This window comes from Hypanus sabinus, chromosome 5 (genome assembly GCF_030144855.1).
Source record: "Hypanus sabinus isolate sHypSab1 chromosome 5, sHypSab1.hap1, whole genome shotgun sequence".
In the NCBI taxonomy this organism is placed as follows: Eukaryota; Metazoa; Chordata; class Chondrichthyes; order Myliobatiformes; family Dasyatidae; genus Hypanus; species Hypanus sabinus.
Window position 1 is genome coordinate 175,141,461 of NC_082710.1, and position 16,865 is coordinate 175,158,325.

At 43.4% G+C, this 16,865-nt stretch overlaps 1 protein-coding gene across 5 annotated transcripts in view; it reads right to left on the minus strand.

The window, feature by feature from the left end:
• mdc1 (mediator of DNA damage checkpoint 1) overlaps positions 1-16,865 on the minus strand; it is a 94,916-nt gene that overhangs the window by 54,522 nt on the left and 23,529 nt on the right. For all 5 annotated transcript variants that reach the window (XR_009512392.1, XM_059970980.1, XM_059970978.1 and 2 more), the window contains exons 6-7: positions 12,218-12,292; positions 9,827-9,919 (exon numbers count right to left, since the gene is read on the minus strand). Coding sequence is in view for 4 of the 5 variants with exons in the window: in XM_059970980.1 (XP_059826963.1) it covers positions 9,827-9,919; positions 12,218-12,292 (168 nt within the window). In the remaining variant the exon portion in view is untranslated. The remainder of the gene's footprint in view (positions 1-9,826; positions 9,920-12,217; positions 12,293-16,865) is intronic.

Sequence of the window (16,865 nt, forward strand, 5' to 3'; positions counted from 1 at the left end):
TTTGGCTTTATAGCTCTCCCCAACCCAGAGACTTACAGAGTCATCCAGCACTTCTGCACAGGACCAGGCTATTCAGCCCATCTAGTCTGAACCAACCTGATTCTCTGCTTGGTCCCATCGACCTGCACCTAGACCATAACCCACCACAGCTCGTTCATCCCTGTACCTATCCTTGTCTTCAATGTTGTAACTGAACCCACAGCCACTGGTAGTTCATCCCACACTTACATCAGCCTCTGAGGTGGAGAAGTTCTCCTTCAGGTTCCCATTCAATATTTCACCTTTCATCCTTAACCTATGACCTCTAGATCAGGCCTCACCTGACCTGAGCAAGGAAGTCCTGCATGCATTCACTCTATCGATACACCACATTATTTGGTACACCTCACTGTCCTGTGCTTCAGGGAATAAAGTCCAAACCTGTTCAACCTTTCCCAGTAGCTCAAGACCTCGAGGCCGGTGAATCTTTGTAAATTTTCTCTCCATTCCCCACAGGTAGCATGGTATCTGAACCCTTAACAGCGACAGCTGTAAGACTGTGGTTCACTTTCCACTGTCTGTACGCTCCCCCCTTGACCAAATAGGTTTCCTGCAGTGCAGCCATCTGTTTCCTCATGCATTCCAAACACGTGCGGGTTAGGGTTAGGGTGCTGTGGGCTTGCTACACTGGTGCAGGAAGCATGGTGACGATTACGTGCTGTCCCCCCAGCGCAACTGTCGAACTGCGCTGGTTGCTGATGCAAACAACACATTTCACCGTTAGGTTTGATGTACATGTGCTGGATAAAGCTAATCCTTCAGGTCCCTCAGCAACGTGCAAAGGCCAGTGTCAACCGACAGAGGACAGCGACTAGCACCAGGCTCATGGTGCAGCCAAATGGATGTCTTTTGTACAGTAGGGCCGGGGTGGCGAGGGATGCATTAATGAGCATTTGGACTGGAGGATCAAGAGCTTGAGAAAGAAGGGTAGCTCAATGCTTAGTACAAGTGAGGCAACAGGTTTACACCTTTGTTCCTTTATTGCTATTTTGAAATATGGGTTGGAAGAGCAGTGTTTATTGTCCGTTCCTAAGTCTAGAGCAGGACCTGCCTTCATGAACAGCTGCAGTCCTTCTAGACCAGGCATGGGCAAACTACCGGGGGCCATATGCTTTTTAAGCTTTTTAATCCGGCCCGCAGAACTTGATGAAATTATATTAATAAACCTTGTTAACGTTTTTTCCCCGCAATTCTGGCGTTTTCCCAATAGATGACGCACTCCATATACATTTGTGGCGACCCATTTCCTGGCACATCCGAACCGGCTCACAATTAGCCAGCGTTCCGGCTAAGGGAGATAGCCTGCGGGGATTTGCGAGCACAGAGCTTTGGAGCCTCTGCGCCACGGGGGACAGGTTGAGGGAGGTTTAAAAGTGAGGCTGGGGATTTCGAATAAAGTTTTTTTATTCGACTGCAGTTACTGGCTCTGTGTCGTAATTTTAGCGCTGCATGAGGCACACCGCTACACATTGACCTTTGTTGAGGTGTAGCGTATTACTCCACATTTGCGCTTTACTCTTTGTTCGGCTCGACCTATTTGTGTGAACAGGCGTTCAGCGTCATGAACATCAACAAAGCCAGCCACAGATCCAAGTTAACTGACCAACACCTCAGATCCATCCTGAGAATCGCCACAACAAATCCAGACTTTGATGCGCTGGCTAAAAAGGGAGACCAACAACACTGTTCCCACTGAAATTAAAAATAAGTTTCTTCGTTGTGTTATGTAAAAAATGCATTTGAAAATATTTTTTTCAATAAGCTTTACATGTTACATGTCATTTCTGTTAAGTGATGGACATGAGTAGTGCGCAGGTGCATGTACGTTCTCAAAATAAAAAATGCACTCCAGATCAAATAACGCGCTCCGCATACTGGCTCCGCACACTGTTCTGTCCTTGTGCTGGTTGTTGTTGAGTTTTGGCACAGGGGACAATTGAATAAGAAGGAGTAGGACAAGTAGACCTGCATCTCCTACCGTTTTTGAAATAAAGACAGGCAGGAGGAGAGTGATGATGATAATATCTTGAAGAATAACAGAATTTTCAGTGCTTTAAAATAATAACTGTTACTATTAAAAAAGCTGTATTTTATTCATTTAATTTTCAGTGTTTTAAAAGTCATTTCAATAAATAGCTAAATACCATGGGACTTCAAAGACAGACAGTTTGTAATGCATTTGTTCATTTTCAATTGAAATTAAAGCACATGTTTCTACATATCCCATGATATTTTATTTTCTCTTATGAGGTGTATTACCAAAACACTCCGTCCATCTGCTCCTGGTCCGGACCCCCTGTCAAATTTTAGAACCCTTTGTGGCCCACAAGTCAAAAAGTTTGCCCACCCCTGTTCTAGACTGTGTATCATTGGGCACGAGTTACACAAAGCAGGCACAGTGACACTGAAAGAAGTAATATAAAGGTCGGCTGAGACCAGAACTGGAGGTCATAGGTTAAGGATGAAAGGTGAAAGGCATCAGGGAAAACTTTCTCCTCAGGTCAGCAGTTCAAAGGCTCAGATCCCACCAGAGACTTCAGCATTAAGGCTCACAACACTTAAGTAAGGCTTCTGACAAGAGGCTCATCTAAACAGTCATGGCCCATGAAGTCAGGGATGAATTGGTAAATTGGATTCAAAACTGGTCTGGCCACAGAAACACAGGGTGATAATAAAGGTTTGCTAAGGTGATTGGATGGCTATGAACAGTGGTGTCCCAAAGGTACTAGGAACCTTGCCGCTTTTAATATTAGTGATTAATATTGATGTGTATGTAGGAGGCAAGTCTAGAAAGCCATGAACACAAGAGATTCTGCAGATGCAGGAAATCCAGAGAACCACACACAAAATGCTGGAGAAACTCAGCATCTTGGACAACATCTATGGAAACAAATAAAGATTTGACATTTTCGGGTCAAGACCCTTGTTCAGTTCTGCAAAGAAGAGGGAAGACCCCCAAATAAGAAAGTGGGGTGAGGGGAAGGAGGATAGCTAGAAGGTGATAGGTGAAGCCAGTTGGGTAGGAAAGATAAAGGGCTAGAGAGGAAGGAATCTGAAAGGAGAGGAGAGTGGACCACAGGAGAAAGGGAAGGAGGGGACCCGGGGGAGGGTGATAAGACACTAGAGTGGGGTCAGTAATTGTGCTGATGACGAAGATTGTTGCAGTTGTTTGCAGTCATAGAGCACCACAGCACAGAAAAGGCCCTTCAGCCCATCTTGTTCATGCAGTACTTTTATTGTGCCTAGTCCCATTGCCCTCCATGAACACGAGACATCCTGACGCACCTACTCAGCACTTTCCATAGTGTGCTGAGGAAAACTGTACATAGTAATCTGGCCTCCTTAACACTGTTTTCAGCATGGCTATTTAGGAGCATCTTCAGCCCAGCGAGTCCATGCCGCAACACACCAAATCATCACAAGACATAGGAGCAGAATTAGACCATTCAGTTTGACCAGTCCGCTCCGCCAATTGATCATGGCTGATCCATTACCCTCACAACACCAATCCTCTGCCTTCTCCCCGTAACTTTTCACACCCTGACTTATCTATAATTTATCAGCCTTTGCCTTAAATCCTGGCCTTCAAGCCACTTGTGGCAATGAATTCCACAGATTTACCACTCTCTTGCTAAAGAAATTCCTCTTCATCTCTGTTCTAAATGAACATCGCTCTATTCTGAGGTTTTGCCTCTGATCCTGGACTCCCCCTCTGTAGGGAACATCTTCTCCACATTCACTCTATCAAGGCCTCTAAATAGGTTTCAAAGAGATCCCCCCTCATTCATGTGCGAGTACAGGCCCAGAGCAATCAAACACCCCTTATATGATAGGCCTTTCAAGCCCTGTATCATTTTCATGAAGCCCCTTTCAACACTCATCAATGTCAGCAATACCTTTTTTAGATAAGGGACAAAAGCTGCTCACAATACTCTAAGTGAGACCTCAATAGTGCTTTATAAAACTTCAACATTACATCCTTGCTTCTGTATTCTAGTCCTCTCAAGATCAATGCAAACATCGCATTTGCCTTCCTCAACACCAACTCTACCTGCAAATTAGCCTCTGGGGAATCCTGCATGAGGACTCCCAAGTCCCTCTGCAGCTTTTCAATGTTCTCCCCATGTAGAAAATAGTCTATGCTTTTATTCCTCCAGCAGAGTGCATGACTGTACACTTCCCGGCATTGTATTCCATCTGCCACTTCTTTACTCATTCTAATCTGTCTAAATCCTTCCAGACTCCCTGCTGCTCCACCTATCTTCACATCATCTGCAAACTCGGCCACAGCCATCAATTCCATCAACCAAATCACTGACGTAAAATGTGAAAAGAATCAGTCCCAAACTCGGACTGCAGTGGTCACTAGCAGCCAATCAGAAAAGGCTCTTTCTATTCCCACCCTTTACCTTCCACCAATCAGCCAATGATCTATCCATGCCTCTATCTTTCCTGTAATACCATGATCTTGTAATGCAGTTAGAGACTGGCAGCTATGACATGGTGGGCATCACTGAGTTGTGGCAGAAAGGTGGTTATAATTGGGAGCTTAATGTCCAAGGATACATGGTACAGGCAGGTGGGCAAAGAGGGAGGCCTGGCCCTGCTGGTAAAAAAAGGAAATCAAATCCTGTCGCAAAAACAAACAAAAAAGTTTTGTGACATATGTGGGTGATGATAAACTGATTCTGATATGGGTCTCAATTGTGTGCTGAGGGTGGGAAGGGGGCAGGGAGAGGGGAGGGAGCGGGAAGCACCAGAGACACATTCATTAATGATTAATAAACCAATTGTTTGGAATCAAATTACCTTACCTGGTGTCTCAGGGCTGGGTGTGTCTGCACCCACGCAGGCACTCCTTCTTTGCCACCAGTCCCACACCCCTCCTGCGGCACTCCATGCTCACCATTTCCTGCAGCCTCTGCTCCCACTGATTTAAAAACTCGCTTGTTGACAATTACAGTCTTAAGCACACTCGCTATATAAGTGTGCCTAAGGCTTTCACACAGTACTATAGCTCCTATTTATCACCTCCTCAGTTTCCCATATGAGCACTTGGGATTAACTTAGATGGAAACTTTGGATGGCATGGAGCAAATGGGTTTGTTTTTGTAGTTCCTTCGTAACCTCAAAAGCTCCTGGAGTATGGAGTCCATTCAGCCATCGGCTCTGATCTGCCATTCCATGATAGTTGACTTATTATCCCTCTCAGCTCCATTATCCTGCCTTCTTCCTGTTATTTTTGACACCCTGACTAATTCAGAACCTACCCCCTCTTAAATATACTCAAGGACTTGGCTTCCACAGCCATCTGATATAATAACGTCCACAGATTCAGCACTCTCGAACTAAAGAAGTTCCTCCTCTGTCCTAAATGGACAAGCCAGTGAGGAAAACTATCAAACATTATGGAAATGTGTGTTATAGCAGAACTACCTGTATTTCCCTACAAGGTTCAAAAGTTCAAAGTACAATTTATTATCAGGGTACAAACATGTCAGCACATACAACCCGAAGATTCTTTCACCTGCGGGCACGCTCAGCAAGTCTATAGAACGGTAACCGTAAATGGGATCAATGAAAGAGCAGAGCATAGCAGACAACAAACTGGTGAAATGTAAATATAAATAAATAGCAATATATAATGAGAGCATGAAATGACAAGATTACGGAGTCCTTGAAGTGAGATCATTTGTTGTGGGAACATCTCAATAGAATGAGTGGAGTTCTCCTGTCTTTGTTCAAGAGCCTGATGGTTGAAGGGTAGTAATTGTTCTTGACCCTATACTGGTGGTTAAGAGTACTGAAGCTCTTGTACCTTCTACCTGATGGCAACAGTGAGAAAAGAACATGGCCTGGGTGGAGATAATGGATAATTGATAATGGATGCTGCTTTTCTACAGCAACGTTTCGTGTAGATGTGCTCAATGGTTGGGAGGGTTTTACCCCTGATGTACTGAGCCAAATCCACTGCCTTTTGTAGGATTTTCCATTAAAAGGCCTCCCTTACAACTCAGTGGGACCTTCACCTTGAGTCCATGGTGGCTCTCAGTAAAGTCCCTTCAGCCCATTGAGTCCATGGTGGCTCTCAGTAAAGTCCCTTCAGCCCACTGAGCCCATGGTGGCTCTCAGTAAAGTCCCTTCAACCCATTGAGTCCATGGTGGCTCTCAGTAAAGTCCCTTCAGCCCATTGAGTCCATGGTGGTTCTCAGTAAAGTCCCTTCAGCCCATTCCTTTGCCAATACACACCAACTCCTCCCTGTCTTTTCAATCCTATACTGTAGAAATTTACAGAATCCAACTAGGCCAAAAAACAAGCGTAGCTTTAGGATATGGGAGGAAATCGAGCATCCAGAGGAAACCCACTCAGTCACAGTGAGAACAGACAGGCTCCACATACATAGCATCCGAAGTTGTGATTGAATGTAGCTTGCTGGAATGTAACTGCCACCCATTCAGATGAGGGCAGGAGTGTTCATCCCTTGTCTAGTTGAGTCGATTATCCCATCATTCTCTCTCATTGAGCCCATGGGGTCTGCTGTGTGTGAGTTGCCTTCCAGAAACTTCACGTTACAATCATGTGGAGGCCAAGTCCTTGACTATTTTTAAGCAGAGGTTGATAGGATTTTAATTAGTCAGGGTGTCAAAAATAAAGGAAGGCGTCAGGATAATAGGGTTGAGAGGGATTAAAAAAGAAAATCAGCCATTGTGGAATGGCAGATCAGACCCAATGGGCTGAATGGCTTAATTCTGCTCCCATGTCTCATTGTCTATACCACTAATAATTTTATATTTCTTAATCATGTTCCCTCTTAAACCCCTATTGACATACCTGCCAAATACCTTTTAAGTGTTGTTAATGTACCTGTCTCAACCACGAACCATATGGACCAAAGGTTGTGCCCTATTAAATCTCTTCCCTCTCACCTTCCCAGCGTGCCCTCTTGTTCTTGACTCCCCAACCATGGGAAAAGACTGTATGAATTCATTCCATCAATACCTATCGAAATTTTATATACTTCTAGTAGTTCACACTCCCATGAAGAAAGTCCCAATATACTTAACTTTTATCCACAAGTCAGTCCCTCAAGGCTGGGACATTCTTGTAAACTTCCTCTGGATGCTTCCTTGTACAGGACATGAAGTTCATGGAGAATGGATATGATACGAGTTAAAAGATTGGTAAAGAAGCCAACAAGAGATTATAAGCTTGAACATCTGTAGGGCTATTTCTGTCTGACCTGCATCTATCTTACTAAGTGTATTTTTTGAACATCAATGCCCTTGAACAGAAAAAAAAACAACAAAATGTAGTAGATACAGCCAAATCCATCACAGGTAAAGCCTTCCCCACTACTGAGCACATCTACTTTGAGCGCTGTCCCAGGAAAGCAGCATCCATCATCAAGCACCCCAACCATCCAGGCCATGCTCTCTTTTCACTGTTGCCATCAGGAAGGTCCCACAGCACCAGGTTCAGGAGCAGTTATTGGGATCAGGCTCTTGAACCAAAGGGGATAACTTAGTTCAACTTCACTTAACTTATCACTGAACTGTTCTCACAACCCATCATGGGCTCACTTTCACTTCATCTCACATTCTCAATAATTTATTGCTTATTTATTATTATTACTATTTTCAATACATTGTCTTTCATGTACAAGAAAATAAATCTCAGGACTGTATTTAGTAACATAAATGATAATAAATTTACTTTGAACACTCAAAGTTCCAAATATACTTGATCCAGTCTCCAAAACTCAGTCTCTGCAGTCCTGAAATATCCTTGTAAATTTCAATCCTGTAGAATAGTAGGGTTATTTCTGTCTGAGCTGTATTTACAGAGCCTATAAAAAGTATTCACCACCACCATCCCCGGAAGTCTTCATGTTTTATTGGTTTACAACATTGAATCACAGTGGATTAATTTGGCTTTGTTGACACTGATCAACAGAAAAGACTCTTTTGTTTCAAAGTGAAATCAAATTTCTACAAATTAGTCTAGATTTATTACAAATATAAAACAAAAAATAATGGATTGCATAATCACTCACCCCCTTCAAGTCAGTATTTAGTAGATGTACCTTTGGCAGCAATTACAACCTTGAGTCTGTGTAGATAGGTCTTTATTGGCTTAGCACATCTGGACACTGCAATTTTTCCCCATTCTTCTTTACAAAACTGTTCAATCTCTGTCAGATTGTATGGGCTTCATGAATGAACAGCCCTTTTCAAGTTTAGCCACAAATTCTCAATGGATTGAAAATTATGCCAAACATAACATTTAGTCTGATGGCCAAAAAGCTCAATTTTGGTTTCATCACACCATAGAACTTTCTTCCTGTTTACTTCAGAGTCTCCCATAATGCCTTCGGGGAACTCTAGCCCAGATTTCATGTGAGTTTTTATTTTCCCAACAGTGGCTTTCTCTTTGCCACTCTCTCATAAAGCTGTGACTGGTGAAGCACCCGGGCAGCAGGGGTATGCAGATTCTCCCATCTCAGCCACTGAAGCTTGTAACCCTCCAGAGCTGTCATAGGTCTCCTGGTGGCTTCCCTTCTCGCACGGTCACTCAGGTTCTGAGGACTGCCTGCTCTTGGCAGATTTACAACTTTGCCATATACTTTCCATTTCTTGATGATTGACTGAACAAGTGGATACTCAGTGACAGGAAATTTTCTTGTATCCAACTCCTGGCATGCGCTTTTCAACAACATTTTCACGGAGTTGCCTGGATTCCTTTGTATTCATGGTGCAGTTTTTACCCGGATACTGACTCACCAGCAGTTGGACATTCCAGACACACGTGTATTTTTACTACAATCAGTGGAAACACCTTGACTGCACATAGGTCTCCAAAAACAGATTTCCATTTAACTAATTATGTGACTTCCAAAACCAATTGGTGGCTCCAGTGATGATTTGGTGGGAATACTTAAGCAATTATTTTGTGTTTTATATTTGTAATTAATTTAGATCACTTTGTAGAGATCTGTTTTTACTGTTATCAGCGTCAAAAAAAGCCAAATTAAATCCACTGTGATTCAATGTTGTAAAAAATATAAAACGTGAAAACGTCCAGTGGGGGGAAGGGGATGAATATTTTTTATAGGCACTGCATTTTATCAAGTATGATAATTGCTTTTGAATCCTGTGGGAGTTCTAGGACATGACCTCTTCTCATCAATATCATCAGGGAGAAAGTACCGGAGACTGAAGACCCACACTCAATGTTTTAGGAACAGGTTATTTCCCCTCCACTCTCAGATTTCTGAACCCTTGAACACTACCTCGCAAATTTGCTCTTTTTGTACTTATTTGTTCTACTATCCATCAATACCTGTATTATTGTAGTGTTATTGGTGACTGATTATCCAAATAAAGAATTTAAGCAAGTACAAGGTTAACAACTGGTCAACATCTGTAACCAGCTGGTCCATTTCTGTATAAAAATGACAAGCTGTGGAACAGTTTGACAACAAGGGCTACGCTGTTGTTCTTGTGCACAACTAAATAAAGAGCGATTGAGGAACGAGTGCAAGTTTTCAGATTCCAGTTAATCACTGACAATGAATGTCAGTGATGATAAACTTGTTTCTGAGTTGTTACCCAGTGAAAAACTAAATTTTGCTCCAACACCATTTCATGCCATTCCTACACACATCATTGTCCACAGATAGTGCATTCACACCTAGATCAGTATCCACATGTGGCCTAATCAAAGTTCTGGATCTCTCTGCTCATTGCCACAAAATCCACTTTTGGGTGTATTTACCCCAGAACTTACTTCTGGCGTGGTCTTTGCTGAAAGTCGGAGACTGGAAGGTAAATACCTGCGTGCCCTCTTCCTCTGTGTTGTCTGCCGCTGTCGCAGGGTTATCTGTGGAAGAACAAAGGAAGCTCTGCATCAAGACTCGGCCCACGTGTGTCAAATCAGCTCCTTCTGATAGGTGGGGGCTGGAAAGGCAATGCCTCAGAATGGCAGCATCTATCATTAAGGACCCCCATCACCCAGGACGTGCCCTCTTCTTATTACTGCCACCAGACAGGAGGTACAGGAGCCTGAAGACACACACTCTATGATTCAGGAACAGCTTCTTGCCCTCTGCCATCAGATTTCTGAATGGACAATGAACCCATTAACACTACCTCAGTAATTTCCCCTCTCTTTTTAAACTACATTTTTTTTTGTTTTTATATACACACCTCTAATTGAAATTTATAGACTTTATTATGTATTTCACTCTACTGCTGCCCCAAAACAACAAATTTCACAACACATGCTGGTGATATTAAACCTGATTCTGTTATCACTTCCACTACTGGATGTATTTACAGATCAGTACCTTTCACTGTAGCTCAAGACACAATAATTGGTCTTGGTTTTGGTTTATATTAATCATATTTTCCAAGATCCTGAAAAGCAAAACAGATCTGCTCATACAGATCAATGCATTCAGCTAGGATAAGGTAAAACAATATCAAGGCAGAATACTTTTTGTGCTCATTTTCTACAAATTATTTAATATTAATTGTTGTACAGATTTTGTAAAAATATCTTTTGTACTGCTGCCACAAATCAACTGATTTCACGACATTTATCATTGATACAAAATCGGTTCTGATTCAGAATCTGGACCGACACATAATCTGCTGCAGGAAGTCAGTGATTCGAGCAGCATCTGCAGGGGAGAGGAATTGTCGACATTTCGGGATTGGTGCAGGGATTTGACTGGAAATGTTAACAGTTCCTTCCCCTACTCCATCACCCACAGATGCTGCTTGACCTGCCGAAATCCCGCCAGCAGATTGTGTGCTGGTCCTTTTAAATGGCATGCTCTTTTTAAATCTCCTGTTACAGTTCAGTTGCTGAAGACTAGGCTCAGTTCCAACAGCGCTGAGTACTTGCCTCAGAAAGTAGATGGAAAGTATTGAATGTGTTAAGAACAAGCACGGTGGCAGAGCTGGGGACAGAGCAGCGCTTCAACAGATGGTTCAGCCTCTCAGGGGATGAGCTGGGAACTACAGCAGATACTGGATGTGGTGGTAGTTACAATTTTGTGAGAGGATCAGCCTTGCCAATATTTATTTAATGAAACTCGAAGATGGTCCATGAGTTGAATGCATGATTTACAAGAGCTACGTATCAAGAGCATCCAGTGAGAACACGAGCAAGTGCCTGTGGATAGGGATGCTTAAACAGAAAAGCAATTAAAAGGAATAAGTAGGCAGAGACCGGTCAGGGTTTGGATCAGGCCCACAGGAGCAGAATTAGGTCACTTGGACGATTGAGTCTGCTCTGCCATTTGATCAAGGCTGATTTATTATCCATGTAAACCCCTTCTCTCCCTTCTCCCTGTAACCACTGGTACTAATCAAGAACCCATCAACTTTTGCTTTAAATACTTCCAATGACTTGGCCTCCATGGCTTTCTGTGGCAATGAATTCCACAGGTTTCCCACCCTTTGACAAGAGTCATTCTTCCTCATCCCTTTTCTAAAGGGATGTCCTTTTATCTTGATGCTGTGCCCTCTGGCCCTAGACTCTTCATATTCACCATAGCTAGGCCTTTCAATATTCAATGGGTTTCAATGAGAACCCCTCACAAGCCCAGGGCCATCGAACGCTCCTCATACTTTAACCCTTTCATTCCTGAATTATTCTTGTAAACCTCCTTCGGACCTTCTCCAATGCCAGCACGTCCTTTCTTAGACATGGGACCCAAAACTGCGCCCAGTGTTCCATTCCTTTTCAAATCTTTTTATTATTATTATCATCCAAAATAAAGAGTACGTTGAAGTAAGTAACACTTACAATGTCTCAAAAGAGGAAAAAAAATATTAAGAATTGAAAAATATGGTGACACAAAAAAAAGAAAAAAACCTTACTAAAGCAAGAAAAAAGTGAGAAAAGAACCAAATACCATCTGACCAATGCCTCACAAAGCCTCAGCATTAAAGCCTTGCTCGTATATTCTAGTCCTCTTAGAATGAATGCTGAAGCTGCATTTGCCCTCCACACTATCGATTCAACCTACAAGTCAACCTCCAGGGAACCCTGCCCGAGATCTCCCAAATAAATGGACTCTTCCTGTGCAATAGTAAACCCATGACTGAACGACTGGTGCAGGTCACTGAGAGACTTTGGACAGTAAAGGCGTTGCACTGCATCACTTACCACTTTGAGGCTCTTGGTTGAAGCTGGGGCAGTCACAGGTGTAGACCTGGGTGGCCTCTTCCTCCGTGTTGGCACCTATGGGAAGGAGAAAGAATTCTGAGCATTACTGATCATCCAGCAGAGCAGCTGCAGCCGGGACAGTGAGGAACTTTGCAGAGCCTGGGGTGATGATCAATCTGCCCAAGACCACAGGAGCTGTCTATCTTGGAAACCAACCTCCTCCTGCTAACTCCATCTGCACCACCAGCTGCCTCGGGAACACAGACAGCACCACCAAACACTCTTCCCACCCCTTATCCACACTTCCATTGGGCAGAAGAATGCACCACCAGGCACTGGAACAGCTCCATATTTTAAATTACTCTTCAATGGGCCTTTTGACCAATAAAGAGCCACTGATCAGTCAGTCCATATCGTCATGGCTTTTGCACCTTATAGGACGACCTGCACTGTCGCTGTAACTGAAACAATACTTTAGTCTATTGCTTCTCCTCTTGTACTACCTTCATGTAGTTACACATGGAACGACCTGGCTGAATGGTTCACAAAGCTTCTCACTGGTACATGGTACATGTGACAATATTAAACCAATTGTCAGATGAGAGAGCCCTCGAGTTTTCAATATCAAACTCATCATCATTATGTGCCGTATGATATGGTATAAGTGATCATGGTCTCAAGACCACGATTGTGCTTGACAAATTTTTCTACAGAAATGGTTTGCCATTGCTTTCTTCTAGGCAGAGTCTTTACACGACGGGTGACCCCAGTCATTATCAATACTCTTCAGAGGTTGTCTGCCCGGCGTCAGTGGTCACATAACCGGGACTCTGATATGCACCACCTGCTCTCATAGCTTTATGTGACCCTAATCGGAGGAGGTGGGGGAGGGGGGGTAATGGTAAGCAGGTGCTTGCCCAAGAGTGACCTGCAGGCTAGCAGAGCGAAGGAGCACCTTACACCTTCTTTGGTCGAGACTCATCTCCACCCTACCACTCATCAAGATCATAATAATCAACAGTTACTCAACTATCCCACTATTTGTTCTCCATATACATGTATTATACATGTATTAAAGTGCAATATGCAACAAAAAACTTTCAACAATTATCAATAAAGATTTATATTAAAATAAAGTTAGAAGTACAGATGTGGAATAAACATGGAATACACAAATACCAGCATATATTTACAATATAAACAGTATTATAAAGAGTGGCAGTGACATTCAGTATGATCATAGATCCACTTATGATCATAACTCCAGTTCTGGTCGCCTCACTACAGGAAGGATGTGGAAGCATTGGAAAGGGTACAGAGGAGATTTACCAGGATGCTGCCTGGTTTAGAACATATGTATTGTTATCAGAGACTAAGGGAGCTAGGGCTTTACTCTTTGGAGAGAAGGAGGATGAGAGGAGACATGATAGAGGTGTACAAGATATTAAGAGGAATAGACACAGTGGACAGCCAGCGCCTCTTCCCCAGGGCACCAATGCTCAGTACAAGAGGGCATGGCTTTAAGGTAAGGGGTGGGAAGTTCAAGGGGGATATTAGAGGAAGGTTTTTCACTCAGAGAGTGGTTGGTGCGTGGAATGCACTGCCTGAGTCAGTGGTGGAGGCAGATGCACTAGTGAAGTTTAAGAGACTACTAGACAGGTATATGAAGAAATTTAAGGTGGGGGTTTATATAAGAGCCAGGGTTTGAAGGTCGGCACAACATTGTGGGCTGAAGGGCCTGTAATGTGCTGTACTATTCTATGTACTATGTTCTTACCAGATTCCCAACCCACCATAAGCCCCAGGTAATAAAGTTCTCAAGTTTTAAAATTAATTACTAACAAAGCACTCTAATACGGTTTGCAAAGGAGAGCCATCAACCCTGCATCGGTGAGAGTTTAATCAGAGTATGTGGATATCACATTACCACTGGATCGGTAAGACAACCTCCAGACACTTCCCGACAAGTTGAAATAGATTCACATTAGCATTAAGTTTGTCCTTCTAGGCATTATTTTCTGTAAGGAGGTCTTAGTAAGTCCAGCTAGGCCCAGACTTGCCCACATCAGTTAACACTTCCACAGCGAAGTGATTAGGATGGAAAACATCAGGAGGTTATCTAACCAGAGGCTGCATGCCTAACTGAGGTAAAAAATTTGAAGCAAAAGCCTTGTTAATGGTTCTTCATCCCATCCAATAAAACCTCAAGACACAGAAGAATTAACCCATAAAGATTTGCCTTCCTTCTCAACCCCACACTCCTGCCTTGTCCCCAGACCCTTTGTCCCCAGAACCTATCAACCTTTACTTTAAATTTACCCAGTTACTTACCTTACACAGCTTTTATGGCAATGAACTCCAGGTATACCACCCTCTGGTTGAAGAAATTCCTCATATCTGTTCTAAAGGGACGTTCTTCTACTCTTGTTTAGACTCAACCAATATTGGAATCATGATTTCCATGTCTGCACTATTTAGATCGTTCATTATTTGATAGGTTTCATTGAGATTCCATTCCATCCCCCCCATTCTTCTAAACCAAAGAAAGTACAGGCCCAGAGCCATCAAATCTTAACCCTTTCATTCCTGGGATAATTCTTGTGAACCTCCTCTGGACCCTCTCCAATGCCAGCACATCTTTTCTTGGATAAGGGGACTAAAATTGCTCACAATATTCCTAAGTTTGGTCTGAACAATGTCTTATAATGACTCAGAATCACATCCTTGCTCATATTCTAGTTCTCCCAAAATGAATGCTAACATCACATTTGCCTTCCTTACCTCTAACTCAACTTACAAGTTAATCTTTAGAGAATCCTATACAAGAACTCCCAAGTTCCTTTGCACCTCGGATTTCTGAATTTCCTCCCAGTCAGAAATTGTCTACACCTTCACTCCTTCTACCAAAGTGTATGACCATACACTTCCCTAAACCATATTTGACCTACCACATCTTTGCCCATTTTCCCAATCTATCAAGACCTCTGCAGACCCCCTGCTTCCTGAACACTACCTGCTCCTCAACCTATCTTCGTATCATCTGCACACTTAGCCATGAAGCCATCAAGTCTGTCATCTAAATCACTGACAAAAAAAGATGTGAGTAGGAGTGGTTCCAACACCGACCCCAGTGGAATACCACTAATCACCGGCAATGTGGTCAGACCAAGCTGCAGCATTGTATACTTGCATTTATATTCCAGTCCTCTGGAAATGAATGCTCTGGCAAAAGCAGCTTCTCCTCATTAACTACCATGGGATGAATTCCGGGAGCCTTTGTTCTGCTGAAAATGACTAATTCGACGATGGCTAGGAATTACCTCTGATTCAAGCAGCTTAGTTACACATTGACAGCGTGCTCATCAATGGGCCAGACTGGAGGCCGACTGGCAAGTGACAGTTCTGAGAGAATGCCACAATTGCCGGGATGAGATCTGAAACGGGGGTCTCTGGAGTGGATACAGAACATTTCCGGATGCATGACTTTGAATGGCAAGGTAGGAAAGCAGTTGACTTTCAGCTGGGGTTTCCAGGAGTGGTGTGCAGAAATGTCTTCGAACACAGCATAGCCATGGGTGCTATGGTGGCACAGAAGTGTGTCCGCACTCACAGCCTGCCCCCAGCTTCAGGCGCTCCGTTGGTTGGGGTCAACCAAGGATATTGCGTTCCAGCTGTCTACCTGATACGCAAGCCTGGACAGAACGATATGGAGAGCAGGCTGCAGCCCAAGGAGCAGGTTCCCCTTTACATGCAGCAGATGAATCCAAAGAAATGGCAGAGACGGATAAACTTTGGCACCAGTGGTGTCACAGGAGTTGCCAGTCAGCATTGAACCTAATGCTGGACTGTCTTAGGGATTCCAGTTCCGAATTTTTCCCTTGCGGTTTACTCACAAAGCCTTCCCCATGAGTGGGTATCACAGCAAGGCAGCGGAGGTTTGAGATCAGAGTTTTCCTTCTCATAAATGAGCTGCCAATGACAACTGACGAGCTCCATCTACCCAGAGCGACTGGTTTTTAGGTTCCAGTAGCCCATTTTTTCCCCATTCAGTAGAAACAGTTCCACGTGTGAAGGACAGGAGCTGGACTTGATTGTCAGAAGCTATTTGAAGTGCACGCCGTTGGGAACATTTAATAGGTAGTGGGAGCTTGTCTCCACATTGCTCCGGCAATGACAACCTTAAGGAACCACCAGCACCATCCTCGGATTGTGTTAGTCATCGATGCAAATGTTTTGATATTTTATACAACACTACAGCACAGTACAGGCTCTTCGGTCTTCAATGCTGTGCCACCCTTCTAATGTACTCTAAACTCAGTCTAACCCACCCCTGCCACATATTCCTCCATTCTTCTTATCATCCATATGCCTGTCTAAGAGTCTCTAAAATGTGTCTGCCTCTGTCACCCTTGGCAGGGTAATTCCAGGAAACCAGAATGCTGTGTGTTAAAAACTGACTTCTGACTTCCCTCTACACTTTCCTCAATCACCTCACAATTATGCTCCCCTTTTACTGGCCAGTTCCACCTCGGGAAATAGTCTCTGGCTGTCCACTCGATCTATGCTACTTATCATCTTGTACACCTCTCCCAGGTCACCTCTCAGCCTCTGACGTTTTGAAGTACACGTGACTAATAAAGTAAATCTC